The 26,595-nt window shown below is 40.7% G+C and overlaps 1 protein-coding gene across 6 annotated transcripts in view; it reads right to left on the reverse strand.

Moving 5' to 3' along the window:
• PTPRM (protein tyrosine phosphatase receptor type M) overlaps positions 1-26,595 on the reverse strand; it is a 1,348,209-nt gene that overhangs the window by 841,510 nt on the left and 480,104 nt on the right. For all 6 annotated transcript variants that reach the window (XM_053714931.1, XM_053714930.1, XM_053714929.1 and 3 more), the window contains one exon: positions 21,165-21,339. In XM_053714931.1, the coding sequence (XP_053570906.1) occupies positions 21,165-21,339 (175 nt within the window). The remainder of the gene's footprint in view (positions 1-21,164; positions 21,340-26,595) is intronic.

The following is a 26,595-nucleotide window of genomic DNA, read 5'->3' on the forward strand; positions in this document are numbered from 1 at the left end:
CCACTTTCAGCTTTTTAAGTTGGAGCGTGTCAGCAGCCCCCAGCCAGTTGGTTAGATGTCCAGGGATATCTGGCTTGACAAGACTCGATGGAGTGAAGATCCTCTTAGTATATAAGACAGCGCAGGAGTCCTACTGAAGCACCCACACAGGCACGGCTCTAAGTGAAATCCCATCTGGTATTGGAAACTCCTGGGCTTTATCGGTTGCTGTCAGCTACAATAACACTGGGAATCAAATCATTTTCAGATAGCTTTTTGGCCGCTACACCAGCAACATTAACATAGCAAGAGTGGCCCTTCTTCATGAATCCTGCCATGCGTTTTTTCTGTTGCGATGTAGGAGGCAAAATCCTCGTTGTGCATGTAAGTGCCATTGGAGGATCGGCAACCTCAGGTATGTCTTGTGTAGGATATACTTTTGTCAGGGTTTTTTCCTGACTTGTTTGCCATGTGCTGCTGGCAGCCATTTTACTCACCTCTCTTCCTGACTTGGTGCATTGTGGGGGATGCTGCTCACTTCCTGCACTTCCTTTTATGGCCAGGCTGGTTTACATCATCCATGTGAGACATGATGCAGTCTCAGAATTGTGATGTCATCACTTATTATTTAAAGGGCCTCTGTTCAGTATGCTTTGTCCTTGCGTTGTCTCAGACCTGTTTGTGAGAGCTCCTGTGTATTACCTGGCTGTCTGACATCCTTCCTGGTTCCTGATCCCTGGCTTGTTCCTGACTCTGCTGTTCTCCTTGTTCCTGATTCCGGCTCGTCTGACTACTCGCTTTGGCTCCTGACTCGGCTTGTCTGACTACCAGCTCTGGTCTTGATTCCTGGCTTGTTATTTGACTTGTGGACTTTTAATTATTTTTTGCTATTAAAAAAGGTGTAATTATTTTTGCACTTCTCGTCTCAGTCTGATTCCTGGCACCCTGCCATTACGCAAGGACTATGAATCCTGATGGTGCTAAAAATCCACCTTTACCTGCCATAATTTCCAGGATGGATGAACAGGATCACCGCTTGGATCAATTTGCACTAGACCTGCAAACCCTGCTGACTCGCACTGCACATTTGGATCAAAGTGTCCCGCAAGTTATGACTGCTCCTGTTTCCGCTGCTGCACCTATGCCTACCAGGAGCATGTCCAGATCTGCACCTCTACCTCAGCGATATGGAGGCAATCCTAATCAGTGCAGAGGGTTTTTGAACCAGGTGGGCATTTACTTTGAGATGTTACCTCAGGCGTTTCTCTCTGAAAGAGCTAAGGTGGGATTTCTCATCTCGTTACTCTCTGACACAGCTCTTGCCTGGGCTAATCCCTTGTGGGAGACTAATAAACCTGTGATTTCAAATTACCCTGAATTTGCGGCCTCCTTTCGAAGGGTATTTGATGTTCCAGCTCGCTCCTCCTCTGCTGCTAAACTACTCATGTCCATTCAGCAAGGTACAAGATCGGTTGCTCAGTATGCCATTGAGTTCCGTACGCTTGCAGCAGAGGTAGGCTGGAACAATGAAGCCCTTGTTGTTGCCTTCTTTCATGGGCTCTCTGATGCGATTAAAGACGAAGTTGCTGCCAGAGATTTACCAGAGGATCTCGAGGCATTGGTGTCTTTTTTTATCCTAATTGACATCAGACTAAGTGAGAGGCCTTCTTTCAAGGAGCGCTTGCGGAAGCCTCCTGTACCGTTGTCTCCTACGTGTTCATTCCCACCCATGCCTCCCTCTCCTCCCATGCCTCCTGGTCCCGAGTCACCAGGTACTGCTGATCCGATGCAGTTGGGATTCACACATCTCTCCGCGGTACAGAGGGCCTTTAGGAGGAGGGAGGGGCTCTGCCTCTATTGTGGGTTACAGGGCCACCTTTTGAAGTCTTGTCCTACACGGCCAGGAAACGCTCACACCTAAGGTCCTGTCGGGGGCAGACCTTAGGTGGTTTATCCTTGTCCCCGGAACCGCTAAAGGAGAAACCTTTGGTCACAGTTGTCCTTTCCTGGGTGGACTCCTCCATAGTCACCCAGGCTCTTGTTGACTCCGGTGCTGCGGGCTATTTCATTGACAGTGCTTTTGTATCGAAGCACTCCATTCCTATTTTGCCTCGGTCCGTTCCGCTTGCTATTGAGGCCATTGATGGCATGCCCATTCAGCCCGCACTTGTTACTCACAAAACCGCTCCGTTGTCCATGGCTGTTGGGGCTCTCCGTTTTGAAACCCTCCAGTTCCAGGTGATAAACTCTCCACATTTTCTGGTTGTTCTGGGTTATCTCTGGCTCCAAAAGCACAATCCCAGTCTCGACTGGTGCAGGTCCAAAATTTTGTCGTGGTCTCCGCAATGTATTTCCACTTGTCTTCAGAAACCAGTTAAAGTCTTGTGCACTTCTTCAGTATCTCAATTGCCAGAGGAGTACCGAGAGTTCCTAGACGTTTTTGACAAGGTGCGTGCCGGTACATTGCCTCCTCACCAGTCTTACGATTGTGCCATAGACCTGCAACCCGGAGCCTCCTCGAGGCCGGGTTTACCCTCTGTCTGTTGCAGAGAATTGTGCTATGGAGGAGTATGTTTCCAATGCTCTGTCGCGGGGGATCATCCGCAAATCCTGCTCTACTGCAGGGGCTGGCTTCTTCTTTGTGAAGAAAAAGGGTGGCGAGTTAAGACCATGCATCGATTATAGGGGTCTTAATCATCTTACCATTAAGAATGCTTACCCTATTCCGCTCATTACGGAACTCTTTGACCGCCTCAAGGGAGCTACGGTCTTTACTAAGCTTGATTTGAGAGGAGCATACAATCTCGTTAGGATCAAGGAGGGCCACGAATGGAAAACAGCATTTAACACCAGGAGCGGGCATTATGAGTATCTTGTAATGCCCTTTGGCCTATGTAATGCTCCTGCTGTTTTTCAGGAATTTATTAATGATGTCCTACGAGATATGTTGCAACAGTGTGTTGTGGTGTACTTAGATGACATCCTCATACACTCACCCACACTTGAGGCTCATCGTTCTGATGTTACACGGGTTCTTCAGAGACTACGTGAGAACAGCCTGTTTTGTAAACTTGAGAAATGTGAGTTCCATCAGATTCAAGTAACCTTCCTAGGTTATGTTATCTCCGTTGCAGGGTTCTCCATGGATCCTGACAAGTTATCTGCAGTTCTGCAGTGGCCTCGCCCAGTTGGTCTTCAGTCTATTCAACGTTTTTTGGGGTTCGCTAATTACTATAGAAAGTTTATTAAAAAGAGAATGATCCACTCCATTGGTCACCTACTGCCGTTGAGGCCTTTGATATTCTTAAGACTGCCTTCGCTGCCGCTCCAGTTCTGGCTCATCCTAACCCTGTCCTGCCTTTCGTTCCTGAGGTTGATGCGTCTGAGACTGGAGTAGGTGCCCTCTTGTCTCAACGTCCTACGCCTGACGGTTCCTTGCATCCGTGTGGTTTCTTCTCTAAGAAATTGTCTCCAGCTGAGTGCAATTATGAAATTGGCGACAGGGAATTACTGGCCATAATTTTGGCACTCAAGGAATGGAGGCATCTTCTCGAGGGTACTAGCGTGCCAGTGCTCATTCTTACTGACCACAAGAATTTAACTCAACTATCTGAAGCAAAATGTTTGTCGCCCCGACAGGCCAGATGGGCGCTATTTTTGTCTTGATTTAATTATGTGGTCTCCTACCTGCCTGGTAGTAAGAATGTTAGGGCTGATGCCCTCTCTCGACAATTTTCACCTCTGTCCAAGGAGGAGTCTGTACCTACTCCAGTTATACCTCCTGACCATATTTTGGCTACCATACATACTAATTTGACTTCTCCCTTGGGGGAGGAGATCCTGGCTGCACAAACCAATGAACCTCCTGAGAAACCTAGTGGTAAGTGTTTTGTTCCTGAGAATCTTCAAACTAAACTTTTACACACTTACCACTATCCTAAAGCCGCAGGTCACCCAGGCAAGAACCAAATGATTTGGTCTGCCACTCGACAATTCTGGTGGCCAGGTCTTCGTTGTGATGTTGCTGCGTATGTTGCCTCCTGCTCAGTTTGTGCACAGAATAAGACTCCTCGACGTCTTCCTGTGGGTCTTCTTCAACCTATTGCTAATGGTGAGCGTCCTTGGACACATCTTTCCATGGACTTCATTGTCGAGCTCCCTGTTTCCAATGGCAATACTGTTATCCTTATGGTGGTTGACCGTTTTTCTAAAATGTCACATTGCATTCCCTTGAAGAAGTTGCCTACCGCTCAGGAGCTTGCTTCAATTTTTGCCCGTGAGGTCTGCCATTTACATGGGTTACCCAAGGAGATAGTGTTGGACCGGGGTAGCCAGTTTGTCTCCAGATTTTGGCATTCCTTTTGTGCTCAAATGGGGATCCAGCTCTCCTTCTCCTCGGCATATCACCCTCAATCCAATGGGGCTGCGGAACGGTCTAATCAAGCTCTGGAACAGTTCCTCCATTGCTATGTCTCAGATCACCACAATAATTGGTCTGAACTGTTACCTTGGGCAGAGTTTGCTTGTAATAGTGCTATTAATGCTTCCTCCAAGTTATGCCCGTTCATGGCGAATTATGGGTTTCAACCATCCTTGTTGCCCGATTCATTCATGTCTCAGGGTATTCCAGCTTTGGAGGAGCATCTCCGGCAACTCCGTTCCACGTGGGTGCATATTCAGGATTATCTTCATTGTTCTATGCAGCACCAAAAGTTCCAGGCTGATCGTAGGCGTCTGCGTGCACCTTCCTACCAGGTTGGTGAGAGAGTTTGGCTGTCCTCCCGCAACTTGAACCTTCGTGGGCCTTCCAATAAACTGGCTCCCCATTATGTTGGTTCTTTTTGAATACTCCGCAGGGTCAATCCTGTGGCCTACGCTCTTGACCTTCCTCCTGCAATGCGCATCTCCAATGTTTTTCATGTCTCCCTCTTGAAACCATTGGTTTGTAATCGGTTTACCACTGTGTTGCCTCGTCCCCATCCTATCTTTGTTGACAACCATGAGTAGTATGAGGTCAGCAGCATTATTGACTCTCGTATGTCCAGGGGCTGCGTACAGTATTTGGTTCATTGGAGGGGCTGATGTTCATGCTCCCGCCCTCCTCCGTGCCTTCCATGCCCGTTTCCCCAATAAGCCTTTTGTCCTCCCGCGGGGGAGGGGTCATTGAGGGAAGGGGACTATCAGGGTTTTTCCTGACTTGTTTGCCATGTGCTGCTGGCAGCCATTTTACACATCATCCATGTGAGACAGGATGCAGTCTCAGAATTGTGATGTCATCACGTATTATTTAAAGGGCCTCTGTTCAGTATGCTTTGTCCTTGCGTTGTCTCAGACCTGTTTGTGAGAGCTCCTGTGTATTACCTGGCTGTCTGACATCCTTCCTGGTTCCTGATCCCTGGCTTGTTCCTGACTCTGCTGTTCTCCTTGTTCCTGATTCCGGCTCATCTGACTACTCGCTTTGGCTCCTGACTCGGCTTGTCTGACTACCAGCTCTGGTTTTGATTCCTGGCTTGTTATTTGACTTGTGGACTTTTTATTATTTTTTGCTATTAATAAAGGTGTGATTATTTTTGCACTTCTCGTCTCAGTCTGATTCCTGGCACCCTGACAACTTTGACGGCTGTGGTAGAGTGATTAAGCTGTTGTCGCTTTTGATAGGCATGCATTAAGAAATCCCATGGAGCCTTTTCAAGTAGGGTCTGGATCAACTTTCTAGTTTTTCCATGCTGTAGTTGATGCGACGTTGTAGGCCTGTTTCCTGTGTGGTAGCAATTTTTGCTGGGTTGTGATGGAGGATTTATAAAGATATCTTCTCTTATTCGGACGCCAAGTAGTTAATATAGTTCTACAGAGATGTATTTATTTTGGGCTTAATTTGTCGTAACCCAATTAAGGCAAATACCCTTGATTGCTCAAGGGGGGTGGCGTTGCCTATGTATGAGCCACCACTCTAGGCATCCTGCGTCCAATGCTGGGCTCAAGCTTCACAAATACAGCGCAATTTTTTCTGGAATTCAAGTGCTGTTAGGCAGTCTGTCCTCGTAGGCAGATGGTTATATTTTTGCGCTGTAGGATCCCTCTTTTTACCGGCGGATTGCGAGTGATCAGTAAGAGCTCAGGGAAAATGCGACCATGTGTGATCGCAGTTCGGACACGCCACCCTATATCACAGATTTTTAAGTCAGAGAACATGCTTTACTACTGGCATTGATATCACTGGGTTTGTTAAAACAAATTATTAAAAATACTTGAACAAACCATGTGACTTTTTTAAATTATGCTTTACAAAGTCTGAATAAAACTGTGAATGAAACAGTTCAGAATCATATGTTTGCTTATGTCAATTTTCAAAAACATTTCCATTTGCATATATTCATTCTTGAAATTCTGGGCTAGATTAAAAGTGGAGCGATAATTTTAACGCGCAAGAGATATTGCAATATTACAATCACGTTAACTTACACTTATATTACAAGTTGAAAGTAAATGTGATCGCTTAAACGCACTCACATTTGCTTGAAAAAAAGTTGAACTAAACATTTAAAAAATATTTAAATTAAGTTACACAACCTACACGATTTACCCAACACTATTAACCCCTAATCCGCCACATCCCCCATCGTTAAATACCCCGCTATACTATTAACCCCTAATCTGGCACATCCCGCATGGCAAAATACCACCCAACAATATTAACACCTAATCTGCCATAACCCCATTACAATTAAACCGCTACACTAATAAGCCCTAAACCACCATAACCCCACATCGCAAAAAAACATACACTACTTAACCCCTAATCTGCCACATCACCATTGCAAACTACACTGATAAACTATTAACCCCTAAACCACAATAACCCCTACACTACTTAACCACTAAACCGCCATTACCCCCATTGCAATAACCACCTACTCTAATAACCACTAAACCCCCATTACCCCACCACAATAACCCCTACTCTATTACTATGTTAGTTATAGTCAATTTTTATTGTGATCAAACAGGACTGGTACATGATTATGTATAAGACCATTGTTCATCACCAGTAAAGTGCTGCAGATAAAAAAATGAAAATAGCTGATTTTATGACAAGACAGGAGGCTTCATATTTTGCATTAAATCTTTACTGAATCCAAATAGCAGCAAAGAAAACATACAGAGAAAAAAATAATAACATAGTAACAAGGCTACACCAATTAGCACACAGCAGCCTAATAAACTGTAATGAACAAGTCCAGCACTTCCTCTTTTCTTTGCTGCTTCCAGACAGCCGGTCATGTATTAGTTTCTCTCTCCATATTTTCTAATAATATTATTCAAATTCTTGTTTAGTTATCTTCTTTAGCCTTACTAATTTATAGGGCTTTTGTCTTCAGTATTATCCAGCTTTAGTTATTTAGGCCTAGATTTAGAGTTTGGCGGTAGCCGTGAAAACCAGCGTTAGAGGCTCCTAACGCTGGTTTTAGGCTACCGCCGGTATTTGGAGTCAGTCAGGAAAGCGTCTAATGCTCACTTTTCAGCCGCGACTTTTCCATACCGCAGATCCCCTTACGTCAATTGCGTATCCTATCTTTTCAATGGGATCTTTCTAACTCCGGTATTTAGAGTCGTGGCTGAAGTGAGCGTTAGAAATCTAACGACAAAACTCCAGCCGCAGAAAAAAGTCAGTAGTTAAGAGCTTTCTGGGCTAACGCCGGTTTATAAAGCTCTTAACTACTGTGCTCTAAAGTACACTAACACCCATAAACTACCTATGTACCCCTAAACCGAGGTCCCCCCACATTGCCGACACTCGATTAAATTTTTTTAACCCCTAATCTGCCGACCGCAACCTACGTTATACTTATGTACCCCTAATCTGCTGCCCCTAACACCCCCGACCCCTATATTATATTTATTAACCCCTAACCTGCCCCCCACAACGTTGCCGCCAGCTACCTACAATAATTAACCCCTAATCTGCCGACCGCAAAGCGCCGCTACTTACGTTATCCTTATGTACCCCTAATCTGCTGCCCCTAACATCGCCGACCCCTATATTATATTTATTAACCCCTAACCTGCCCCCCTCAACGTCGCCTCCACCTGCCTACACTTATTAACCCCTAATCTGCCGAGCGGATCTCACCGCTACTATAATAAAGTTATTAACCCCTAATCCGCCTCACTCCCGCCTCAATAACCCTATAATAAATAGTATTAACCCCTAATCTGCCCTCCCTAACATCGCCGACACCTAACTTCAAGTATTAACCCCTAATCTGCCGATCGGAGCTCACCGCTACTCTAATAATTTTTTTAACCCCTAAAGCTAATTTTAACCCTAACCCTAACACCCCCCTAAATTAAATATAATTTTATTCTAACGAAATAAATTAACTCTTATTAAATAAATTATTCCTATTTAAAGCTAAATACTTACCTGTAAAATAAACCCTAATATAGCTACAACATAAATTATAATTATATTATAGCTATTTTAGGATTTATATTTATTTTACAGGTAACTTTGTATTTATTTTAACCAGGTATAATAGCTATTAAATAGTTAAGAACTATTTAATAGCTAAAATAGTTAAAATAATTACAAAATTACCTGTAAAATAAATCCTAACCTAAGTTACAATTAAACCTAACACTACACTATTAATAAATTAATTAAATAAACTACCTACAATTATCTACAATTAAACCTAACACTACACTATCAATACATTAATTAAATACAATACCTACAATGATCTACAATTAAACCTAACACTACACTATCAATAAATTATTTAAATAAAATATCTACAAATAACTACAATGAAATAAACTAACTAAAGTACAAAAATAAAAAAGAACTAAGTTACAAAAAATAAAAAAATATTTACAAACATTAGAAAAATATTACAACAATTTTAAACTAATTACACCTACTCTAAGCCCCCTAATAAAATAACAAAGACCCCCAAAATAAAAAATGCCCTACCCTATTCTAAATTAAAAAAGTTCAAAGCTCTTTTACCTTACCAGCCCTGAACAGGGCCCTTTGCGGGGCATGCCCCAAGAAATTCAGCTCTTTCGCCTGTAAAAAAAACACATACAATACCCCCCCCAACATTACAACCCACCACCCACATACCCCTAATCTAACCCAAACCCCCCTTAAATAAACCTAAAACTAAGCCCCTGAAGATCTTCCTACCTTATCTTCACCCTGCCAGGTTCACCGATCCGTCCTCGGAAGTCTTGATCCAAGACTCGGAAGTGTTGATCCAAGCCCAAGCGGGGGGCTGAAGAGTGACGTCCATCCTCGGGCTGAAGTCTGGATCCAAGCGGCGACTGAAGAAATCCATCATTGGGCTGAAGTCGGAAGTCCATCATCGGGATGAAGTCTTCTATCAAGCCGCATCTTCAATCTTCTTTCTTCTGGAGCGGAGTGGAACCATCTTCTTCCAAGCCGACGCGGAACATCCTCTTCAACCGACGACTAGATGACGAATGACGGTTCCTTTAAATGAGGTCATCCAAGATGGCGTCCCTCGAATTCTAATTGGCTGATAGGATTCTATCAGCCAATCGGAATTAAGGTAGGAATATTCTGATTGGCTGATGGAATCAGCCAATCAAAATCAAGTTCAATCCGATTGGCTGATCCAATCAGCCAATCAGATTGAGCTCACATTCTATTGGCTGATCGGAACAGCCAATAGAATGCGAGCTCAATCTGATTGGCTGATTGGATCAGCCAATCGGATTAAACTTGATTCTGATTGGCTGATTCCATCAGCCAATCAGAATATTCCTACCTTAATTCCGATTGGCTGATAGAATCCTATCAGCCAATCGGAATTCGAGGGATGCCATCTTGGATGACGTCCCTTAAAGGAACCGTCATTCGTCGCCTAGTCGTTGGTTGAAGAGGATGTTCCGCGTCGGCTTGGAAGAAGATGTTTCCGCTCCGCTCCAGAAGAAAGAAGATTGAAGATGCGGCTTGATAAAAGACTTCATCCCGATGATGGACTTCCGACTTCAGCCCGATGATGGATTTCTTCAGTCGCCGCTTGGATCCAGACTTCAGCCCGAGGATGGACGTCACTCTTCAGCCCCCCGCTTGGGCTTGGATCAACACTTCCGAGGCTTGGATCAAGACTTCCGAGGACGGATCGGTGAACCTGGCAGGGTGAAGATAAGGTAGGAAGATCTTCAGGGGCTTAGTGTTAGGTTTATTTAAGGGGGTTTTGGGTTAGATTAGGGGTATGTGGGTGGTGGGTTGTAATGTTGGGGGGGGTATTGTATGTGTTTTTTTACAGGCAAAAGAGCTGATTTATTTGGGGCATGCCCCACAAAGGGCCCTGTTCAGGGCTGGTAAGGTAAAAGAGCTTTGAACTTTTTTAATTTAGAATAGGGTAGGGCATTTTTTTATTTTGGGGGGCTTTGTTATTTTATTAGGGAGCTTAGAGTAGGTGTAATTAGTTTAAAATTGTTGTAATATTTTTCTAATGTTTGTAAATATTTTTTTATTTTTTGTAACTTAGTTCTTTTTTATTTTTTGTACTTTAGTTAGTTTATTTCATTGTATTTAATTGTAGATATTTTATTTAATTAATTTATTGATAGTGTAGTGTTAGGTTTAATTGTAACTTTGGTTAGGATTTATTTTACAGGTAATTTTGTAATTATTTTAACTATTTTAGCTATTAAATAGTTCTTAACTATTTAATAGCTATTGTACCTGGTTAAAATAAATACAAAGTTACCTGTAAAATAAATATAAATCCTAAAATAGCTATAATATAATTATAATTTATATTGTAGCTATATTAGGATTTATTTTACAGGTAAGTATTTAGCTTTAAATAGGAATAATTTATTTAATAAGAGTTAATTTATTTTGTTCGATTTAAATTATATTTAATTTAGGGGGGTGTTAGTGTTAGGCTTAGACTTAGCTTTAGGGGTTAATACATTTATTAGAATAGCGGTGAGCTCCAGTCGGCAGATTAGGGGTTAATGTTTGAAGTTAGGTGTCGGCGATGTTAGGGAGGGCAGATTAGGGGTTAATACTATTTATTATAGGGTTATTGAGGCGGGAGTGAGGCGGATTAGGGGTTAATAACTTTATTATAATAGCGGTGCGGTCCGGTCAGCAGATTAGGGGTTAATAAGTGTAGGCAGGTGGAGGCGACATTGTGGGGGGCAGATTAGGGGTTAATAAATATAATATAGGGGTCGGCGGTGTTAGGGGCAGCAGATTAGGGGTACATAGGGATAATGTAAGTAGCGGCGGTTTACGGAGCGGCAGATTAGGGGTTAAAAAAATATGCAGGGGTCAGCGATAGCGGGGCGGCAGATTAGGGGTTAATAAGTGTAAGGTTAGGGGTGTTTAGACTCGGGGTACATGTTAGAGTGTTAGGTGCAGACGTAGGAAGTGTTTCCCCATAGCAAACAATGGGGCTGCGTTAGGAGCTGAACGCGGCTTTTTTGCAGGTGTTAGGTTTTTTTTCAGCTCAAACAGCCCCATTGTTTTCTATGGGGGAATCGTGCACGAGCATGTTTTTGAAGCTGGCCGCATCCGTAAGCAACTCTGGTATCGAGAGTTAAAGTTTCGTTAAATATGCCCTACGCTCCTTTTTTGGAGCCTAACGCAGCAATTCTGTGAACTCTCAATACCAGAGTTATTTAAAAGGTGCGGCCAGAAAAAAACCAGCGTTAGCTACGTGGGTCGTTACCGACAAAACTCTAAATCTAGCCGTTAGTTATTTATTTTAGTTATTTTATTTAATAAATTGTGTATTCATTTTGTATAACAAGCTTGTGGCCCGTTGTTAGGCTTCTGGCACATGCAGGCTTTAGACCTTGTAAAGATTTATGCGTTTATTAATGCAGTGAATTGGCTTCTGCAAACATGATTTTGTGTATAGTTGTATAGCTATTTGAGTTTATTTTTCTCCATTACAAATTTTTATGCCTTTTATCGTTGGTGATATAGTTTTTGCAGCCGAGTTCTATAAACTCATGGTTCTCCTGCCGGATCGCCACCCGTTCGCTTGTTGCAGACCGGTCAGGATTCTTACATCTCTCTGGAATCATTGGGAGGAGGTTTCGACTTGCGTTCATAATCGCTTCTGCCATCTGGCCATTTATGACTTCCTACTCCTAGCGATCCCAGCTCCTACATTGGTGGCAGTGACGTCCTTCCTACAGTGATTGGGTGGCCTTATACTTTACCGCTCCGATCACTTTCACCCTCTGACTCGTGGTCTCAGGAAGGACCGCCTGACCACCCCCTACATTGCGTGCGTCTACTTCAGGGCCTGGCTGGGGACTAGATGGACGCTCCTCTGACCAGCTCTTATGCCGGTTGGCCGAGCAAGCCGCTTCTTGACAAGGCCCTGGAGAGTAGCGAAGCTAACATTATAACAGTACACCTTTAGTAGCCAAGTGGATGCAGTGGTGTAGTGGTAGATCACACTCTAAATTTAAAATATGTTTTCTTTTGAATGTAAGTGCAGTACAATTAAAATGTAATTGCATATTAGTATTACCTTGTTCTATAGACACTGCTCTAGGAATTTTAAGGTATATTTATTTAACATATTCCTGTTTTAATGTTCAGTACATTTCCATCATATTCCAATATTTACTCAAAATATTTTAGCAATAGTGTAATCTTGCAATTTTTAATCATATTTTTAACATAATGCAACTGAACTAAAAGTATAAATCCTAATGGGAATAGTTATAGTAATAGATTTCTCAACCATTTGGGAGATATAGTACTGGTTCTCTAGAGCAGTGGTTCTCAACCAAAGTGAGTTCAAGGCCCGGTAAATTTTAGCTAGACGTGTCCAGGGCCCAGTAGTATATATATAGTATATATATGTGAGCAGCAGGGGTGGGCTGATCAGCCAGGCAAATAGGACCTGGGCTGAGCTACCAGCAAGTAGGGGGGCCCACAAATGGCATCTCCACGGATCCTGTTGCATTCCTTATTCTGTAGTTTTCAGTTGCCCTATCAGTAACTAAGCAAATAAGTGTGGGTTTAGTCGGGGCCCTGGCGGGGGTCTGTCGCTGTGAAGGCCATAGAGTGTGGGGTCTGGCCCTGGAGGTTGGGTGCCCTTTCTCTGGACCTTAATGTTGGGGGACCTGGCTCTGGAGGTTGAGGGGCCTGTTGGGGGCAGGTCAGGGAGGCTACCATGTTTATTTGCATAAAATTTAATACATTTTGGTCAGTGTGAGACAGTGTTCCTGGGGCTTTGATTGGTCTCAGTCTGCCCCTGGTGTGCAGTGGGGTAAGAGTGTGCAGTGGGTGCATGACAGGTCGGGGCCCACCAGCAGGGCTATCACGGCCCGGTACTGGGCCACGGCCCGGCTGTTGAGAAACCAGGCTCTAGAGAATACTTTTAATTATCATTGAACAATTCTCTTGTTCAAACAAGCATACATTGGCTTTCTATGTTTACACAATATGTTTTCTTTTGAATGAGGTAAGGCAGCTTATAATACAGTCATAGGATTAGTATTTGATTTTTAATTTTTTTATTTTAAGGCCCTCATCAAGATTCATTATATATATATCTGTTTTACATTCTTATAATATTAAGCCTTCATAACTTAGAGGTTTCTACTCAGCCCCTTCACTTGAATGCCCCAGGTTCTATTCCCCTCAGGGTCTGATTATTTACAAATTAGAGCATCCATTTTAGGGAAATACTTTTTTCTTTTTTCCCTATATTTAGAAGGTATACATACTAGAGTGACCGCAATCGCACTGCAGGCCTCCTTCCTTCTAGTATGTTCTCCAGCGTAGTAGGGTGTGCGCTGCTGTCCTGATGATTCCCCTAACATAACAATGCAATGTAGTGCAATGGAAAAGCATTTTCCTAATGAGACATTTTAGTTCTATCTTTTGTGTAGTGCTTCCTAACATTATCCTTGCGCAATACTTCCTAGGTATCTCAAGTTGCAGCCGCTGTAGTACTGTGGTTAGGGCATCCGTTTGAGTAATTTAAACCTTATGGTATTCATCTAAATCGATAAAGCTTTGGCTTCCTTAATCTTGCACTCCTGTGCTGAGCCAATTAAGTTTTTTTTACCTTCTTTTAATCCATAATATTTACTCTATTAGTGGTCCCCCTTTAGTAAAACTGATATTAGTTGTCCTTATACTTTGAGTGGTAATGTGTATGCAGCGCTGTAAATTATAATTTAATCTTATTTTCTAGATTTTAACTAACTTTTTCTTGTTTATTTACTTTATCACGGTACTTTTGGACCTGTAAAAAAAAAAACAACAACTTTCTTTTGCATTTTATTTATTCTATATTTTCTTCTTTATTATAATAAAGCAAACAGACTATTTTATTTCTTTTGAAGATTTTTTTTATTTTAGATATTAATTCTGTATTATCTTTTTAAGCCATAAAGATAGTATTTTAGCCTATATTAAGGCTATTTTATATAATAGCTTGTGTTTAGATTATTATTTAAGTATATTAGCCTATGTTAAGGCTACATTATATTATTCAGGTTTTACTAATTTTAGGATATTAACTGCATTATCACTTATTATAAGTTTCTAGCCTGTATTAGGCTATATATAATAATGCTATAGTAAATTTAAGTATATTTGCCAGTATTATGGCTATATTTTATAATGAGCCCATATTTGGTTATACTAAATTTAGTATATTTCCCTGTTTTAGGCTACATTATACACAGTAAAGCCTGTATTAATTTTCATTATATATAAGTATATATAACTATTTAGCCCATATTACGGCTATATTTATTAGATAACTATTGTAAGACTATAGGGCTTATGTTGGTCTAATAATGTAGCTTTTGCTTTAGACGTTTCAGATATAGCTCTAAACCTAGCCTGGTACGTTATTAGACTAGGTCAATGGTAAGTATATTAAGCCTGTATAGGCTATTTCAAATACAAATATATTGTGTAGTTGGATGGTTCTTATAAGAGCTTGTTAGATCTTTTTATTAAGGCCAGAGGGACTGATCACTGCGGTGTAGTTCTTCCTACATTTTTCTACCCTTTGTTAACCTCTCTGGGGATCTGATCGCCCTCCACTAACCTTTAGAGATACTATCTTTGTTCAGAGAGGTGATATTATAGTTTATTTTCCTGTCAATGTAAGGAGTATGTATCTGCAATAAATGAGACAGATATATTTTTCTATATTGTTCGAGGCGGATTTAGCCCTCTCAACACACTCCAGTCACGTTCGCCCTTAAGCGGCTTTGGAAGGCCTTATGACCCTCTCCCGGGCGTCGCACTTAGGGGTTCTGTTTTATCTGTTCTGTTCTACCTACTGTCTTCTTTGAACTCCTCTAATCGTTTTATCTATTCTTGCCCTTAATGCTATTCAGCTGTCTCCTCCGGTGCTGTGCTGAGAGTTCACGCGGACGCATGCCTGACCAGTGACTAGCTCCGGTCGGTCATGTGAGCCGCTGCTCAGCACGACACTGGTTCTCGCTATTGTTTTTATTTCGTTATACTTTCTTATTTTATGATTCCTTTGGACGTTTCTTTTCCTTGTGTTTCTCTCTTTTTATCCATTTCTTTTCAGAGGTATCCTTTAATCCTATGAGACTTGCTCTAACCCTGTCCCCCTGACGTCTAATCTCTCTATCTAGTTTAATATTAGAGTCTCTTTTTATGAGCACAAATAGCTGGGAAAGACCCTATCTCCCAGTCCCTAGTAGGGGCAAATCTCAAGCCTGATGACCGCTAGCCCCTCCCCTGGGCTTTTCACATAAGGGTGATTGAACCTCCTCAAAGAAAGTTAATGCAGCACCTGTGTCACAATACTAGGTAGTGTTAATTATAAACTCACGTCAGTCCCACATGTATACATAGGTGCCTTGAAAACTCTCTCCCCCATAAATGAGCTCCGTGTGGTCTGTAGTATAAACTTCCGGTATGCACGCTACTGACAACAGCTGATTCTGGGGACCCACCTCTGATATCCTGCTCCGGATCCTCTCACGAAGGTATCTGTGCGATCAACAATATCCTGGAGGTCGAGCAGCCGTGTGGATCCCTACAGCGTGTCAGCGTCTGAGCGGCTGATCCGGGGAAAACGTGACGTCACGATGTGGAGCAGGTGAACTAAACAGAACCGGGGAGAGTCCACAGCTTCACGAAAAGATTCCAAGTTCTTATGGCACCTTGTGGGGAGAATGTTCTACTGCCAATTTACCTTCCGTGCCTCAACCATATCCAAACGGTATCAATGAGAGAAAAGAAGAGCGTAGGCACCAGATGGTTTTTCAAAAATGCAAATGTCCTTTATTCAGGTGATAAAATGCAATGCAACAACGGATGCTAGGAAAAGCATAAACCTCAGGGCTTAGGTGGAGAAGTGGTCACCCACGTACCCTATTGCTGACATGTTTCGGCAAGAGCCGTAATCATAGCTACAGGGTAAGAGTTATGCCTGCCTTATAAAAGAACAGATCACCTGTGATAGGTTAAAAACAAAATTGTTACGTGGTTGATACACACCTCCACCTATAGGTCAAAATGTATATTTACACTGCCCTGTATGGAAATTAACTCCTTATAACCCACTTAAGCACATGAGGACAGTTTATTTGTTTTCATAATAACCAAAGAGCCTTCAATGAAATGGTTCAATATATATCTTGTTATTATGTACTACTTTATGTGAAAACATAGCTAGTTTAGCAAAAATCATATATATCTGCTTGCTTACTTAGCATTTTGTGCAGTTGTACCATTACAAAAATCGTTGGCTCCATATGTAAACAATCATTACCTATCTCTCATGTATTGAAAATATCTAAATTGAGGATATCGAACAATAGTCCACATAAGGGAAAGGCTGGAAAAATGGCAATAGTGGTTACATTTACCCAAATAATAAAAATATTAATAAAATCCCTTATAAAATGAACTTGATTACTGACTTAGTCTAAGTAAAACATTTATGATGACTGTATGTTATAATGTTTATAGTTCACCCTTTGTAACTATATAAACTTCATCCAATATAACATATAGTATTAGTACATATATATGGGGACACAGGCTAACACCAGAAATTGATAAGGTCATATTCAGAATTCAGCCCATTGGGCATTCTGGTGTGCAGCCTGTGTATCCAAAACACCTCCCTTTTAAGAAGCAAGGTGTCCCTGTCACCTCCCCTGTTGTTTGTACCAACAACTTCAATGATCGTCCATGATAATGTCTCTGGATCTTTATTGTGTTTAACCTTGAAGTGGTTCACCAGGGGGGTGGTGAGTATACCCCTTTTGATGTCATTTATATGTTCCCTTATCCTAGTCCTTACTTGTCTAGACGTTTGTCCTGTATATTGAATGTCACAGGTGTCACAGTTAAGAAGCTATACTGCATAAGTTGACCTGCAATTAAAGAGCGCTCTATGTGCAAATGTCTCACCAGAGTAAGAACTCCTAAATATATTACCCAGTTTGGCATGACTACATGCTATGCAGCTTCTAAAGCTGCATCTATAGACCCCTTTGTAGCTAAGCCAAGAGGATGTATTTGTCTCACTCGTTTTCAATTGTGTAGGTGCCACATAGTTTCCTATAGTTTTGCCCCTCTTGAAGGCGAATCTCAACTTATGTGCTGCAATATGTGTTAGATCATCATCTGACTTTAAAAGGGACATGTGTCTACGTATAATATTGCATATTTGGTAATACTGTTTACTGAACTGGGTCACGAATGTAAGTTGCTCAGATATTGTATTACTTTCTGTGAATTTATCCTTGAGTAGGTTGGCCCTTTCTATGGCCCTTACTTCATCCCGGGCCCTAATAATGTCCTGTTCGGGGTACCCCCTCTCGAGGAATTTTTCACACAATTCCATCTCATGTTTGGAATGTTCACTGGTTTTGGTACAGTTCCTTTTTACCCTAGTGAACTGGCCTTTCAGTACCGATTTAAAAACCTGCTTGGGGTGACTGCTCTGTGCGTGTAATAGGGTGTTTCTGGTTATGGGTTTTCTGTAGAGCTCTACCCTTATATAGTTAGTCCCTTCGCCAAGGAGGGTAACATCTAAAAAATTAATTTTAGAATGCCCAAATTCATGAGTGAATTGTAGGCTTGCATTATTGACATTGAGATGCCCTACAAACTCTTGTGCTTCATTTTGACTGCCATCCCATATAAACAACAGGTCGTCTATATACCGACGATAATAGACGATATTGCCCCTATATGTATTTATATCTCCAAAGATGTGGCACAGCTCCCACCAACCCATGTATAGGTTGGCGTAAGAGGGAGCAAATTTGGCCCCCATAGCTGTGCCACATCTCTGGAGATAGAACACGCGTTCAAATACAAAGAAGTTGTGAGTTAGCAGGAACTCAGTTACTCTGAGAATAAATTTAATAAATTTCTCACTATATCCAGTGGATCTCCTTAGAAAGAAGGATATGGATTCCAGCCCAGAGTTATGTGGGATTGACGAATATAACGATTTTACATCGACTGATAACCATCCATAGCCCTCCTTCCAAGGGATTACTTCTATCTCTTTCAATAGTTGCTTGGTGTCTCTAAGGTGACTAAGAAGTTCCCCCACCAGGGGTTGAAGGATCGAATCAAGCCACTTGGACAATGGCTCCAACATGGAGTCAATCCCACTAATGATGGGTCTACCCTCAACATTCTCCAAGGACTTGTGTACCTTTGGCAGAATGTTGAAGGTAGGGACCTTAGGATTCACCGCATATAAAAATTCACAAGTGCCATCATCCGAAAAGCCCTCTTCCCTCCCATCATCAATCAAGTGTGAAAGCTCTTTTTGAAATCTGTTTGTAGGGTTGAAGTCTAGTGTAATGTATTGTTTGTGGTCATTTAATTGCCTTAGGGCCTCTCTTTCAAAGAATGTCCTATCCATTAAGACAACAGAACCACCCTTGTCTGCGGCCCTGACTACCAAATTCATGTTTTCACTTAAGTTTTTGAGTGCTTTTTTCTCCTCATTATTAAGATTACCCTTAATCCCAAGTTTGGTAGTGTATGCCAGATTGGTCAAATCTTCCTCTATTCTCTTCTGGAATTTTTCCAGTACAGGACCCCTAGACTGGATGGTTCTTATAAGAGCTTGTTAGATCTTTTTATTAAGGCCAGAGGGACTGATCACTGCGGTGTAGTTCTTCCTACATTTTACTACCCTTTGTTAACCTCTCTGGGGATCTGATTGCCCTCCACTAACCTTTAGAGATACTATCTTTGTTCAGAGAGGTGATATTATAGTTTATTTTCCTGTCAATGTAAGGAGTATGTATCTGCAATAAATGAGACAGATATATTTTTCTATATTGTTCGAGGCGGATTTAGCCCTCTCAACACACTCCAGTCACGTTCACCCTTAAGCAGCTTTGGAAGGCCTTATGACCCTCTCCCGGGCGTCGCACTTAGGGGTTCTGTTTTATCTGTTCAGTTCTACCTACTGTCTTCTTTGAACTCCTCTAATCATTTTATCTATTCTTGCCCTTAATGCTATTCAGCTGTCTCCTCCGGTGCTGTGCTGAGAGTTCACGCGGACGCATGCCTGACCAGTGACTAGCTCCGGTCAGTCATGTGAGCCGCTGCTCAGCACGACACTGGTTCTCGCTATTGTTTTTATTTCGTTATACTTTCTTATTTTATGATTCCTTTGGACGTTTCTTTTCCTTGTGTTTCTCTCTTTTTATCCTTTTCTTTTCAGAGGTATCCTTTAATCCTATGAGACTTGCTCTAACCCTGTCCCCCTGACGTCTAATCTCTCTATCTAGTTTAATATTAGAGTCTCTTTTTATGCGCACAAATAGCTGGGAAAGACCCTATCTCCCAGTCCCTAGTAGGGGCAAATCTCAAGCCTGATGACCGCTAGCCCCTCCCCTGGGCTTTTCACATAAGGGTGATTGAACCTCCTCCCCAGAGGTAAAATGGGGTTTAAATGGTCCTCCTCCAGGGTTTTCAAGAGGGGCATCAGAGCTTCGACTCTGCCAATTTTTTTTAATTTTATTTGAAATTCTTATGTAGGTGCTTTAATAATGCAAAATATGAAGCCTCCTTGTCATAAAATTTGGATTATTATAGCCTATGGTGACTAAATAATCTTGATTGTATTAAAGACAGGAGGCAAATATTTTCCCCCTTCTGTTCCCTCCCTTGATGTGTTAATAAAGATTTTGTTTTCTAGAAATTCCAACTAAGGATGTTATTGCTGTTGGTATTCCTTTCTGGAATTAGTAGTTACTTTTCATGTTTTCTCTTTCAGTGACTCTGTGGATTTAATTTCCTCATTTATCTTCGGACCATGTCATCTGTTGAGTTTTCCATTCCTGGGTGTCACTGTTCTTTTCTGGTCTATGATGGATATTCATTGGAGTTTGTTTTCTTCCTGATTGGTTCCGCTGTCTTCCGGTCAAAGAAAAGAGGAAGTGCTGGACTTGTTCATTACAGTTTATTAGACTGCTGTGTGCTGATTGGTGCAGCCTTGTTACTAGGTTATTTTTTTTTCTCTGTATGTGTTCTTTGCTGCTGTTTGGATTCAGTAAAGATTTGATGCAAAATATGAAGCCTCCTGTCTTTAATAAAATCAAGATTATTTAGTCACCATAGGCTATAATAATCCAAATTGTGATCCCTTCAACATAAAAAAGGCTCATCTCTAACCATTAAAGGGACATGAAACCCAAAACTTTTCTTTCACGGTTAAGATAGAGTTTGCAATTTTAAACAACTTTATAATTTACTTCTATTATCAAATTATCATTGTTCTCTTGTAATCTTTTGTTGAAAAGCAGAGACGTAGGTTCTAGAGCGTGTACATGTCTGGAGCACTATTTTCTGCCATATAGTGCTACAAACACCTATCTAGGTATCTTTTCAACAAAGAGTACCATGGTAACAAAGAAAATTTGATGATAGAAGTCAATTGGAAAGTTTTTTTAAAAATTGTATGCTCTGTCTAAATCACAAAATACAATTTTTGGGTTTCATATCACTTTAACAAGATGATAATTAACAAAAAGATAATTTGAGATCAACCTCTTAATGGCATAATCATAAAGAACAATAAAATTACCTTTTAAATGTTATTTTAGTAATTTAACCAAAATAATGACATCATCAGGTAAAGAAACAGGTCAAATAAAAGTATGGAGGTTGAACTGAAAGGTACCTTTAACAATAAGTTCTGCATAGTTTGATACTCCCACTCCTCCTTCAGTTCGGATCATGCAACGATAATTGCCAGCATCTCTTTTTGTTGTGTTCACTACAGTAAACATGGTTATAAACTGACGTGAGTTACGCACATTTATGTCCTTCAAAGCACCATCTTTTCCGTTGGCGCCCTAAAAAGAGAAAGAAAAAAACGCAATCATTTTTCATAATCTCAATATCCCTTTGCTGAATATTCATTCCTCAATTCCCTGAAACAGATGTTGATGTTAGAAAGAATTGCTGATTGATTGCATTGTTGTCAGAAGGTTTGTCCTGTTTTAACAGACATCCAGCTGGCACTGATTTAAAAAGGCAAGAAATATCACAAAATCACCATTTTTTATTTAAAAAACAAAACAAAAAGAAAACCTTCATTCTAAGCAATATAGTTTCTCAATCAATTCAATTAAAGTTCAATGTCAATTGAAGGAAAAGTTTGAGATTTGTAACTACTATTCTTTTTCATATATTATGTGTTGCCTAATTTGAACTTAAGGGTTAATTACCACAATTTTGTTTGTCTTTCAATACGTAGAATTTTACGACACTGTCCACTGATTTTTTTTTTTTTTTTTTATTTTAAAATTTCCTTTATTGTTGAAAAATACATAACAATCTGTGGTAAAGCAATACATTTGGAAACATATCTTGAAATACTGGGTACATGGAGGTCCTAGTAGTTCTAATACAATTCGTAGCTATAATTAGTATAATAAATCAGTTGTTTACAGTGACGCCAAATAATCTTCCCATATAAACTTCATATTACAACAGAACTCTATTTGTTGGGACTGAACATAATGGTGTCGTTCTAGAGTCAGTAGTTGTGTGATATGATCCCGTAACTCAGTAATCGTGGGAACTTTCGGACTTTTCCATAATCGTGGTATCAGCTGCTTAGCCCCATTTGTCATTATGTACAACAATTTTAATCTCAGTTTACATTTCAGCTTGGGAGGATAGTTAAAAATCAATAACAATGGATCTAGCTGAATCTTATAGGATAAACATTTTTCTATTTCTCCACTAACCTCCATCCAATACTATTTGATATATGGGCAATTCCACCAAATATGTACCATTGATCCCACCTCTCCACAGCCTCTCCAGCATATATTATTTACATTGGTGTATATCTTTGAAAGTCTAAGCGGAGTAAGGTACCATCTATATAAGAGTTTTAAATTAGTTTCAGTAATACTTAGCGAGTAGGGGGATTTTCCCATATTGGTAAAGATTTTGGCCCATTCTTTTTGTGAGATTTCTCTTTGTAGCTCAGATTCCCATACCCTACAGTAGGTGGGCAGGGATCTAGAATGGTGGTCTATTAACAATTTATACAGTAGTGACAGACCTCCCTTAGTGGGAGTTCGGGAGTAGCAAACGGTTTCAAATAATGTAAGGAGTCTAAGTAGGTTAGACTTCTGTGGGTTGTAATTTATAAAATGTGACAACTGCTGATGTATATACCAGTCATTTGCAAATAGTGGGATCAGTTCCTCTATCTCTTCCTCAGATTTCAGTTTTCCATCACTTTTGAGTGTATATACAGGGAGGAATTAATTAATATTAGATAAGTCTACTTGGGCGGGCTGTCTTCCCAATGGGATTTCAGGGTTGCGTAAGATCGGTGTTACTGGGGAGGGATTTGATGAAATACCTGTGGTCTTATTAGAGATGTAGTCCCAGATTTTAAATGTTTCTAGCATGACTCGGGGGAGTGTTTTGTTCATGTTCCTATGTATTTTATTGACCCAACACATCCCACCCACATTAAGGCAATTGGCCAATTGTTGTTCCAATCCAACCCATTCCTTATGTTCCCCATGTCTGCACCAATCTATGATTCGGTTGAGAATAGCCGCTTGTCTGTAATAGGTTAGATTGGGTACACCAAGTCCCCCATTTTTCCTGCTTCGACACATAATTTTTTTAGCTATCCGTGGCCTTTTGTTTTGCCAGATATATGTGTTAACAGTATTTTGGTGGGTGTTCAGATAGGATTGCGGAACTGGAATGGGTACAGTTTGAAATGTGTATAAAATCTTTAGTAGACTAGTCATTTTGAATGCCTCCATTCTTCCTATCCAAGATAGGTTTTTATGTTCCCAGCTGTGTAGCTCTTGTTGAGTTTCGTTTAGGAGGGTTTGATAATTCTGTTGGAATAAAAGTGTTATTTGAACCCCTAGGTATTTAATAGAGGAGTTTTGTATATTATAATGGTATTTATTTGCAATCTCCTGCAACTCCAATTTGGGGATATGAACCCCTAATAGCTCTGATTTAGTGGGGTTAATTTTAAAACCAGAGAGTTCACTATATATGTCTAATTCGGCTTTTAATGCCGCAAGAGATTGTTGCGGAGACATGAGCGTCAATATGATATCATTGGCATATAATGCCTGTTTATATTGGGTATCTTGGATCTAAATGCCTTTTATATTGGAATTGTTTCGGATCGCTGCAGCTAAAACTTCAATTGTCAATACAAACAAAATGGGCGACAAAGGGCAGCCCTGTCTAGTTCCATTATTAATCAGGACCTTATTGGGTAGGGAATCATTTAGTTTGATTTTAGCTGTAAGGGTGTTGTATAGTGTAAATATTTTATTTAGAAAACCCTCTCCCATTCCGCATCTCATCGATGTACCTCTCAAAAAGGCCCAATTCAGTCTATCAAAGGCCTTTTCTGCATCCATAGCCAAGAAGATTGATGGGACATTACAAGTTTGTGTATATTCGAGCAGGTTCAATATTTTAATGGTATTGTCCTTCGCTTCTCTGTGAGGGGTGAAACCTACTTGATTCATATGTATTAGTTGAAGGAGAATTTTATTGATCCGTAAGGCCAGGATCTTAGCAAACAATTTTACATCCACATTTAATAGTGAAATGGGTCTAAAGTTTTGGGGTGTATCAGGGGGTTTTCCAGGTTTTGAAAGCACCGTTATATGTGCCTCCAGCATAATCTGAGGGAATGGGTTATGGTCGTCTTAAAAATTTTGAGCAGGTGAGGAATCAGTATTGGAGCAAGGGCTTTATAGTATTGGGTGGAAAAACCATCTAGGCAGGGCTTTTGCCGGGATTAAGGTCATGGATTGCTACTTTTATCTCTTCTGAGGTGATTGGGGCCTCTAAATCTGCTACTTGCTCACTTTCCAGTGTAGGGAGGGGAAGTCCTTGCAAATATGTTTGTATGTCTAGGGCAGTGTATGGGCCATCTACTTTGTGAGTAATGTTATATAACTGTGTATAGTATTCTTCAAATTGTGAAAGAATATCTTTGGTGGAGTGGACTTTTGTGTTCTTAGATGTTTTTATTTCGCGTATAAAGGTTTTAATTTTTTTTTATTTTTAGGGCCCTTGCCAACAGTTTGCCTGCCCTATTTCCTTCGTAAAAAAATCTCTGCCTAAAGTTAGATGTGGTGACTGTGTATTCTTGTAGTAACATATCATGGAGGGCTTTTCTAGTGTTCTGGAGTGCCTGTTTCACGGATTGATCATCCTGATTCTGCTTATATTTATGTTCTAAATCTGATAGTTTTGAGGTGAGATCTAGGTATTTCTGTCTTTCTAATCTTTTAATTTGGGCTTTTCTTTTTGTGAATTCCCCTCTCATAAAGCATTTGTGTGCTTCCCAGTCTGTGATGGGATTGGTATCTCTCGTAGAGTTGAATGTAAAATATTCCTGTAATGCTTTCTGAGTTTTGGTAAATTGTGCTTCCCCCTTCAATAATTAATCATCCAACTTCCAGACATATGGGGTGACCGGGGTATGGGGCCATGCAATATCAAAGAAGACCGCTGAGTGGTCTGACCATACTGTATGGGTAATCCCTGCATTCTTGATGTGTTCCAGACCTATCTGATTTGTAAGTAGATAGTCTAGTCAGCTATAAGTCCTATTTTGGGAGGAAAAGAAAGTGCATTCCCTCTTATCTGGGTTAATAAACCTCCAAATATCGTAAAAATTGTAATCCCTCATCATTTTCCATAAGTGTTTAAGTGTGCGTTTAGATGTGCTGGGATTCAGGTTGGAGCTGTTTACCTCCGGGTGCATGGGACTATTAAGGTCCCCTCCTATAAAAATTAACCCTTTAGCTATGTTTTCCTATAGAAGGGAAGTTGTTGAGTATTGGGCGCATAAACATTGATTAATGTCACTGGTCTACCATACAACAGTCCAAAGACTCCCAGGAATCGGCTGTCTGTATCAGTGTAAGTTTGAATGTGCTGGAAGGGGATAGCCTTATGTAAAAGAATGCTTCCTCCACATCTTTTGAGGTGCCAGAGCTGTGGAAATGCCGATTATAATAGGAGCTCATATATTTCGGCTCATGGGAGCGCTTAAAATGCGTCTCCTGCAGGAATAAGATATCCCCTTTTCTTTTATGGAAATCCGACATTGCCACAGATCTTTTGGCCGGTGAATTAAGACCTTTAACATTTTGTGTGATAAATTTAAGTATTCTATTTGGGGTATCCATTGGTAAGCAGAGTAGTAAATTTCAGTAAAACATACCATGTGCAATATCCCACCTTATGCAATACTTTTACCCCACCTTGGTAACTAACCTGTAAACAATGTAAACCTTCTAGGAAATTAACACAAAAAAACAAACCGGAACATAACAAATGTATAACAAACAGAAATAAAGTAATGCCTCTTCTGTATCTAGAGACAAGCATTAGAACCATGTTCAACCACGGGACCTTACTTTAGAGGGGGTCAGGCTGAATTAGCACTGATTACAGTGAGTCTACTGCATGCCTGTATGATGGGAAGAGAAGTCACCCCCTCCATCATATTTTATTGTTTACAGTAGGTGGCACAACAAAAAGGATTTAGTATACCACTCTTCAGTAAACCAGGATTGCAATTTTTAAAAAATGTAGATTAAAGTTGCATTGAGAAAACACATAAAAAGACAAAAAAAAAAGCATCACATATGAACAGTCTCTCAGATCTTAGGAAACATAAACGGGAGTATACCTATTGAAGTCTATGGTTAGTTACCCGTTTCCAGTAGAAAGTTCTTCTTAAACCCTTGACCTTTATGTGAGTTAGTCAAGTTCCATCACCAGTAACTGAGGTATTTGCTTTTTTCTTCTCTGGTGGGGCTCCTTGCGAGAAAGATTTCCCATTTACTCTTGAGGGTGCTGGTAGCCACTTCTCTGATTGTAACCTCTTCTTCTTTCTTGTTGAGAAATAATGCTGGTTATCCGTAGATGGGAAGTCTGGTGGGTCCAGATTCAAGGCTCGGCAGAATTCTGGGGCTTCTGAGATTTTTCTACATATCAATCTTCTCGTGTCCCGTAGTACATACAAATGAAAGGGGAATCCCCATCGGTATAAGATTTTCTTATCTCTTAGTAGTTTGGTCAAA

Source organism: Bombina bombina, chromosome 5, assembly GCF_027579735.1.
Source record: "Bombina bombina isolate aBomBom1 chromosome 5, aBomBom1.pri, whole genome shotgun sequence".
In the NCBI taxonomy this organism is placed as follows: domain Eukaryota; kingdom Metazoa; phylum Chordata; class Amphibia; order Anura; family Bombinatoridae; genus Bombina; species Bombina bombina.